The 8,623-nt window shown below is 59.0% G+C and overlaps 1 protein-coding gene across 1 annotated transcript; it reads left to right on the top strand.

Moving 5' to 3' along the window:
• The first annotated feature begins 225 nt into the window (after positions 1 to 225).
• DLX2 (distal-less homeobox 2) lies at positions 226 to 2,940 on the top strand. The gene is made up of 3 exons (XM_031451655.2): positions 226 to 941; positions 1,430 to 1,614; positions 2,155 to 2,940. The coding sequence occupies exons 1-3, from the start codon at positions 548 to 550 to the stop codon at positions 2,557 to 2,559; spliced, it is 984 nt and encodes a 327-aa protein (XP_031307515.1). The 5' UTR covers positions 226 to 547; the 3' UTR covers positions 2,560 to 2,940.
• The last annotated feature ends 5,683 nt before the right edge of the window (positions 2,941 to 8,623 follow it).

Genomic DNA, 8,623 nt, shown 5'->3' with positions numbered 1-8,623 from the left:
GCAGCTGCTTGTCTGCCCCCAGAACCACAGCAGCCTCAGCGCTGGCCCTGTGACGCCACCTCCCCGCCTGGCTTTCCTGGGCGCCAGTAGCCTCGCGGCGTGGCTCTTCTGATTGGCTGTTGCTAGGTGACGTCGCATGCGCTCACGTGACGAGTGTTAAATGCCCACCCTGCAGGAGCCCGCCCCGCAGACAATCCTAAAGCCGCTCTAGGCTGTTCACCTGCTCCCACCTCCTGGAGCCCTGGCAAGGCCCCGCTATCCCTACCCACTCCACTGCCTACCCCCAGCCTGAGCCCGCGCTGGGCAAGGAGCTGAGCGGCCCTAGAGGCGGAAGAGAGGATGCAGCCGGCTACTGCTGTCCCGAGCAGTGCACGGTGATCGCCTCCCCCGGAGGAGGAGTTGCCTAGACCGTTGCTACATCTCTTGTTTTCCTCCCCCCTCCCCCCTGTAATTACATTGGCTGCTGGCGGGGACGGGGAGAGACAGAGGAGGCGCCTCCCTACCCCCTCGCGCCCGCTACCCCTGCTCTTTCCCGTCCCGGGCCAGGATGACTGGAGTCTTTGACAGTCTGGTAGCTGATATGCACTCGACCCAGATTACGGCCTCCACTACGTACCACCAGCACCAGCAGCCCCCGAGCGGCGGCGGCGCTGGCCCCGGCGGCAGCAACAGCAGCAGCCTCCACAAGCCCCAGGAGTCGCCCACCCTCCCGGTGTCCACAGCTACCGACAGCAGCTACTATACCAACCAGCAGCACCCGGCGGGCGGCGGCGGCAGTGGGGGCTCGCCCTACGCGCACATGGGTTCCTACCAGTACCACGCCAGCGGCCTCAGCAACGTCCCTTATTCCGCCAAGAGCGGCTACGACCTGGGCTACACCGCCGCCTACACCTCCTACGCGCCCTACGGGACCAGTTCGTCCCCAGCAAACAACGAACCTGGTATGCATAACGTTGGCGTCAAGTGTGCCAAGTCAGCCTGGTTACTGGGATGGGTGGGATAAAGATATTTGGGGCAGGGATCCATCTGGAGCCCTGGCCTTTCACACTGCTCCCTGCCCGCCCCGCGCCCTTTACTCTCCTCAACCTCCAATCGACCAAGGGTCACCGGGTACGTCCCTCTGTACTCAGTAGGACCAGGTGGCCTCGGGAGCCGAATGGGCGCACGGTGCATGCTTCGTGGTAACCTTTTCTTTACCACTTGCTGCCTCTTTCTCTCCGGTTTGCCCCTGTCTTCCCCGTCCCTGGAGGATCTAGTTCCCGGGTTCCGTGGCGGCGCGGGTACGCGCGTTGCGAAGTTGTGCTTGAGCGCCGCTCGGCGCCTCCAAGAACCTGCCTCCCGGCTCAGGCCAGGTCCCACGCTGCGCTCCCAGCTGGCAAGAACTTCAGGCCCCTGGTTGCGCGGGTCTCACGATTCCGTTTCATAGCAGAGAAAGAGGACCTCGAGCCTGAAATCCGGATAGTAAACGGGAAGCCAAAGAAAGTCCGGAAACCCCGAACCATCTACTCCAGTTTCCAGCTGGCGGCTCTTCAGCGGCGTTTCCAAAAGACTCAATACCTGGCACTGCCCGAGCGAGCCGAACTGGCGGCGTCTCTGGGCCTCACACAGACTCAGGTGAGGGCTCGCGGACTGAGAGGCAGGAGGAGGGCGCTGACCTAGGATGGCTGGGAAGCAGGCGGGTTCTGGACAATGTTTTGTTGTTGTTGTTGTTGTTGTTGTTGTTGTTGTTGTTGTTTAGTTTCTTAAGTAATTTTAAGGATTTCGAGGTCCGCGCCTTGGGCGGCCTAACCTTATACTCACGAAGCTGAAATTCCCCAGGGGGCCGCCGCGTGTGAGAAAAGGAAAGGACCGGGGTGGGCAGAAATCTTGTATCAAGTTGTCTTTCCAACCACTACTGATTAAGCGGGTAAAACAGTTGGCCCTCCTGACCCCCGCCCGCTGTCACCATCACTGCAGTTACCACACATCAGCTGTCTGGGTTTTTGAGATTACCTCCCAAAGGAGCAGGAACCTACAGAGCCTCCGAGGCCGCGGCACATGATCGCCTTACCTTCCCGGGGTGACCACCTCTTACCCGGTCTTCCTACGCTTCCTCCCCTCCCCTGCCCCAGACCGAGGGTCCTCCACTAATGCTCAGGTCCCTTTTCCACCAAGGTCAAAATCTGGTTCCAGAACCGCCGATCCAAGTTCAAGAAGATGTGGAAGAGCGGTGAGATCCCTTCGGAGCAGCACCCAGGGGCTAGCGCCTCGCCACCTTGTGCTTCTCCACCGTCCTCGGCGCCGGCCTCCTGGGACTTCGGCGTGCAGCAGCGGATGGCGGGCAGCGGCGGCCCGGGCAGCGGCGGCAGCGGCGCGGGGAGCACGGGCTCTAGCCCGAGCAGCGCGGCCTCGGCTTTCCTGGGCAACTACCCGTGGTACCACCAGGCCTCGGGCTCCGGCTCGCACCTGCAGGCCCCGGCGCCACTGCTGCACCCGACGCAGACCCAGCAGCCGCACCACCACCACCATCACCACCACGGCAGCGGGGGCGCCCCGGTGAGCGCGGGGACGATTTTCTAACCCCTGGAGACTGCGCCAGAGACTGAGAGAGCAGAGACCAGTTAGCCTCAGTGCTCACTCCCAGAGCCAGAGGGTTCCTCCTGCTGGCCCCTAAGATGCCACCCGCCGCTCCCGGAGGTGGCGTCCCAAGATGGCCTACCCCAGGCCCTGCTCCCTCGCGCGGCCACTGCGCAGACAGGGACTGGAAGGCGTCTTCTCGCCCCACGGGTTCCTCTCGGAGGAACCCGGCCTCCACGTGGCGAAGGACTCCTGCCACAGACGCCTTTCCGACCTGAGTCCCGCCTCAGACTTGCCTCGCCTCGCCTCCCCTCCCCTCCCCGCCCCGCCCCGCCCGGCGAGGCAGTCCGGCGCCTTTTTCGCCGCGGGCCGCGAGCTGAGTCCCCGAGAGAGACGCCTCCCCCGCCCTCAAGGCTGCCCAGGCCCTCTGAGGCTCCTTTCTCCTCGCCCGCCCCCAGGCTCAACTCCAGTCCTCTAGGGTTATTGACCTCCCGGGTCCTGCCTGCCCGCCCTCCCACCCCCCTCACTCCTCCTTGACCCAGGCGGCCTGCCGCTTTTTTTCTGCCCTGCAGTTTCCAGCCCTTGGAGCCCCCGTCCCTTCCCCACCTTAGCTCTCCCCCAGGAACACTCCCTTAGCTCTCCCCTTCCTTCACCAGTGGAGTTTAATTTTGATTTTAAAAAATGTTTAGGTGCCTTTGCGGATGACCTCATTTTGATGTTAGGGAAAAATGATTTTTTAATATGTGGACACTGCAAAAAATGTGTTTAAATTATCTTTTTTAAAACCTATTCAGGATTATTAGCCTGGACTTCGACATAGCGTTTGTAAATAAAAGTGTCTGTGCAGATTTCCCACTGATTTATTTGTATAAAAATACTCATCTTTTCAGACTTTTTTGTAAACCCCCCCACCTGTGAAAACTGCGGTTCAGCAGTGACCTCAGCAACCCCTTTTATTTTTCCCCTTGAAAAATTTTCTCAGTTTAACTAAGCTACTGATTTGGATTTGTTTTATTTTGTCCTAAAGTCTTTTGTTCTTGAAAGGTATTTTGGGGTTATTTATTATGAAAACAACATGCTCTTAATGTTGATTTTACAGTATGAAGAGATTATTTAAATAAATTATTGTTTTCATTGGATGTGTGCGCTTTTTCCTTGGTGTCACGACCTGGAAGCTCGAGCCGCTGCCCAAGCGGGGACCCAGGTCAGCCAAGAGTGACATTTACATCTTTCGGAGGCTACGAGTCGCGGTGAGATGTGGCAAGGAGAGGACAGGCGCGGACAGGCGCACTCAGCGCAGTGTCACTGCGCGAGTGTTCACGCTCTGCCCGCTTCCGAGTCCCGGCCCGAGGTTCGCCATCTCTCGGCGCGGTGAGTCACTGAGCGCAGGGCGGCTCCAGCCTCCGCCCGCCCGGCCCCTCCGGCGCCGGCGCCGCAGCCCCGCTCCTGGGCGGTCTCAGCCGCCCCCGCGCCCGCAGTGCTGGCCCCGCAGTGCATTCGAGTCGCCGCGGGGAACCAGTCAAAACCGGGGTCAGATCCCTACTTTAGACCCTCCCCTGTTTGCCCCGCGGCCCTTCTGGGGCTGGCTGAGCTGAGAACTCAATGAGTCACCCAGGTCCTCGGGAGACTGCAATATAGGGCGACCCTGGGCGCACAAAAGTGCGCTAGCACACATGCAATCACACACTGTGACTCTCACAATCACATCCAAACTATCACATACTGAATCACACTTACACTAACACCTAACACTGACATAAATTCATGCACATTCACACGGAGACCAATGCACATTGCTGTGGAAGCAGTATCGTTCCACCTCAATCTCAGAGGGGAAAGATACGTATGTTATTCTGGTCTGCTTTCTACTTTAACTAGCTCCCAGCTTTGGAAGTGACCCTAATTTCTGGCATTCCCTGCAAAGGCCAGGGGTAGGTAGGTAATCCAGGCCTGAACTAAAAGTCCCTTTCCTTGAAAGCGCTGGGGCCAACAATTGGAAGCTTCCTGGCTTCAGTCTGACTGTGTGACTTTAGGCTACTCACTTAACCTTTCTGTGCTGCAGTTTGCAGATGTATAAGACAGGATTAATAATAGCAGCTATCTCAGAGTTGTGAGCATTTAATGAGGCAATGATGTAACAATGTGTGGCATACTGTATGCCCTCAATAAGTTTTTGCTCTTAGTAGTATATTATTTTGTTCCAATGCCCCCAGATAGTAGTAAGACTTTAATTTGCCAGCAATTATGAGGCCCAGAGTTACCCAGAGGCCTTTCCAACTTCACCTTGTGTGGAAGAGCAGCATTCTAGGTCTGGAAGAGCTCTGGGTCCTTCCTACATGGCAGCCTGAACCTTAGCCATTACCTCTGAAGTGACCAGCCTTCACAGAAGTCGAGGGCAAGCCAGAGAGCCCTAATTGCCAGATCCAGGCCTCCTCTCCTCTAGAATGATTATTCAGGCCGTCCTGCTGTGCATCTTCAACTAATCCCTGCCAAAAACTAAAACAAACACTAGTCATGGGACAAGGGTGACTTTCTAGGCACCACGGAGAGGGATCCTCACTTTTCTGGCCAGATTGTTTGGGGCCTGCATTGAATCTGGTTTACAACAGAGTGTGGTCCAAGGAGTTGGAGCTCTGGGGAAGGCAGGGAGGCTACACAGTCCAGTGTCCATTTGCATTCCTGCATTGTTTTCCCAGGCTAGCAAAGCCTGGATTGAAGCCCATTGACCCCTCGATTCTGACTTCCCTAAGCAGACCCCCATTCCTGCTACCCCTCCCCCAGGCTCCAAATTCCACCGTTTTCTTTGCAAGGAGCGGATGCCAGCGTTCTTCCTGCGGTTCACTGTGCCCTCCCCTCCTATACGCACACTCCCCTCCCCCTCCTGAAACCGGCGAAGAGAGACGGGGCAGTAAATTGGCTGGTGTCGAGGATCTGCAGCAGACAAGATGATTAAGAGGCCTACGCCGGAGCGCCCGGGGCAGAGAATGTCAGCCCAAGTTGGAATCACGCAACAGGCCTTGGCATGAGCGAGCCTGGGAGCCGGGAGGGCGGGCGGCCCCAGCTCCGGGGTGGGCCGAGGCCCCACAGACTCGCCGGAGTCGCCGAACCTGGCACCCGGCGGCGGCGGGGTAGGGCCGGACCACGGAGCGCCTTTCTCCGGGAAGCCCTCGAAGCAGAGAGCAGAAGGGTGCAGGGGCCAGAGGAAGAGGGCGTTTCCAAAGACAAGGAGAAGGGCAAAGAGAAGGGAAAGCCAGGATGCACCCGGGTCCCAGAAGTGAGGGGGCGGGGAGGAGGAGGGGTGAGAGAGGGGCGAAACAAAGCCGGCTGGGGGAGGCGGGGGCCAGCTCTAGCCACGCCGGGGGCGACGCGCTGGCAAGCCATTCTCACAGTCTCCCGGCCCGCCAGGAGACGCGGAGCCCTGTGATCAGCCCGCCTCCGCGGAGACACGCTCCCCCCACGTCCGACTGCTCTCCCTAAAGCGCAAATGAAAAATGGAAATGGGAAGCAGCGATCTCAGCTCCCTACACTGGGAAACCAGCCGCGCTCGAAACACACATAAATCTTCCTTGTAATCCCCTTCCATTTGCTCGCGTGAAATATCAGGCCAGAGACAGGATATGGCAAGCGCTGGGAAGCAGGGGGAGGAAAGCTGAAGAGTGAGGGGTGCCCGGTCCTCTCCGCTCCACCTCCTGGCAGGGTTGCTCGGAACTCCGGCAGAGCGCTGGCACCGAGTTCTAACTCCTGCTGCAAGCAGCCCGGGTGCTCCCTGCTTCCCTTCTCCTCGCATTCCCCCCATTCACCCCTCCCCCGCTCCCCCCCCCCCCCAGGTCGTGTACAGCCACCCGCCACTCCGCCTTGGGTGCTCCGCGTAGTGTAGGCACACCCCCCTCCCGCTGCCCCGAATTCCTGCCGCCTGACCCGCCGCTCCGGGGCTAGAGAGTTTAGGGAAGAAAAGGAATGGATCCCGGGCCTAATCAGCGCGGCTGCAATGTGGGACCGTTTAGGAGGCTTCCCCTCGGCCTCCTTTCAGGATTACTTGTGAAAATTGTGAATATCCGTCCTGTGAAAGGATTTCCGAGACTGGTGGGGCGAGTCTGGGGGAAGTATCAGGTTTGATGGGGGCGGAGAGAGCGCTGGAAGACTGGAGTTTTGTTTACAAACAGTTCTGTAGTAGAAGGAGGGAGAAGGGAAACAAGGGTAAAGAGAGGAATATGGAAGTGGTCGAAGGGTCCCCTCCACTGTTGGAAGGTCCCCCGAAGGAGAATGATGTCGATGAGTAGAAAGCCCTTTGACCTTTCAAAGTCGTTCTCACTGTAAAACCCAGGAGCCATTCCCCACTCTCCCAAAACACACCCCTCTTCACATCCCCGTCCCAAGCACTCGATCAAAAGTCACTAACCGGGTCTTTTCTCTCTAGGGAACAACGACCACCAGCGCCTTAAACATGTTTAGGGACAGAGACCTCTTTGAGAATGAAAATACAGATTCCCTCTTCCTTCTAAAATACAGATCCCTTTGCATTTGTCTTGGGGGTCCCCGGAAGCCAGTGGGTGGGACGCGATCCTGCAGCCTTGATTACGCGAGCCCCTGGCCCTGTCCAACCAGGCTCTCAGGTGGCTGTGATACCCAAAACTGCTCCAGGGAAGTCTTCCTCCCGTCCCCTTCCCCCGCCGCCAGGTTCTCCCTCCCTACCTGGGATCTGCCCCCTAAGCTTACCCGCTGCCCGGCCCCATACCCTTACCCCCAAAAACATACCGACGCGGGCGGACGCGGAGGCCCCACAACCCTCCAAGGCCCCCCTGGCGGGAATTCCCCTCGCGGGAACGGGTTTGGCAGTGATTGCCACATTACAAGATGCTACATTCCACCCTGGGGCCCGGGGCCGGGCCTGGCGGAGGAGACGACTGCCTCACGAAAAGAAAGAGCAGGCAGGTCTTGGAGAAACAGCCACTCCGCCTCCACGTGAGAACACAGGCACAGTCTCTACATAGACCTTTCTTTCCAGGGTCGCCTCCCTTTTCTCTGTCCTCTGGGTCGGGCCAGACCTCAAGCCATGCAGTGTCTTAGCAGTTTTCGGGATGTGCAGCTCTCCCAGGATTCTCCAGAGGCCCGTTTTGGGGATCCTCAGGAGGCCTGGTGCCACCAGCTGCGTCCCGGGTCGAGTCCCGCCAGCGCTAGAAGCCGGAGGGCGGGGGCTGGAGGCGTCAGTTGGGCGCGGAGCCCGGGATAGTGAAGAAAGGCTCCCTGTGGCGGGCCGGGGCTACGGGGCAGAGGATTAGAACTCCAGGGATGGAGAAAAAGCGAGGGGGAGGGAGGGACTGGACTTGGAGCGCTCTGGGGTAATTCCTGAGGACAGACTTGGGCCCTCACAGAGCAAACATGGCGGGCTTTCCCCACTCCCGCTTCTGCCCTCCTTTTTGTGGTCCAAGAGGCTCAGACACTCTAGAGATGAAATTGTCGCTCGCGGAACAATGGAGACTTCTGGCCCTGGAACCCGACCGAGTCCAGGCTGCTCCGGGTGGTGACTGCACTCCCGCTGGCATCTCCCGCCGGGAACCGTCCGGAGCCCCCACTCTGGGGCAGTCCCCGCCCCGCCCCATCCTTCTGCGGCCCGGTCTTGGCTTCTTAAAGTCGCAGGCTGTCTCAGTGCCCGAGAGAAACGCCGCCCCAGTGGCGAATGAGTGTTTCTGGGGGGCAGTGTCTCTGGTGGTGGAGATCAAAGAAGAGCCTAGGAGGTCGCGGAGTGGGCCCCAAGGACCCTCAGCTCCTACCCTCGGCGTCCCAAAGCCTCCAAAAGAGCAGGCTCCCATTTGCCGACACTGGGCGGCACTCTGCCTTGGGGTGATGACCGCCTCACACCAACTCCTCAGTCAGCCAGCCACCCCCGCACCCTACCTCCCGTCCCTGGGACCCAGCCTGTGGACTCCAGGGCTCTACACCGCTGCACTTTGGAAGGGTTTGCAAGAATCTGAGAAAGGGGCTGAAGGAAAGAGAAGGGGAGAAGGAAAGGAAAAGCAGAGGTGTCAAGAGGAGGGATGGATCCGGCTCAGGCACTTTCTTGCTCAGC

The sequence above is a fragment of the Camelus dromedarius genome, chromosome 4, assembly GCF_036321535.1.
Source record: "Camelus dromedarius isolate mCamDro1 chromosome 4, mCamDro1.pat, whole genome shotgun sequence".
NCBI classification, from domain to species: Eukaryota; Metazoa; Chordata; class Mammalia; order Artiodactyla; family Camelidae; genus Camelus; species Camelus dromedarius.
Note: the sequence above shows the minus strand (reverse complement) of the source record. Positions and strands in the feature narration are given on the sequence as shown.

Excerpts from the sequence above, each read along its gene's own strand:
- DLX2 (XM_031451655.2), top strand. The coding sequence starts at position 548 with ATGACTGGAGTCTTTGACAGTCTGGTAGCTGATATGCACTCGACCCAG. Across the intron at positions 942-1,429 it reads CCCAGCAAACAACGAACCTG|AGAAAGAGGACCTCGAGCCT; the intron begins GTATGCATAACG and ends GTTTCATAGCAG. Across the intron at positions 1,615-2,154 it reads TGGGCCTCACACAGACTCAG|GTCAAAATCTGGTTCCAGAA; the intron begins GTGAGGGCTCGC and ends TTTTCCACCAAG.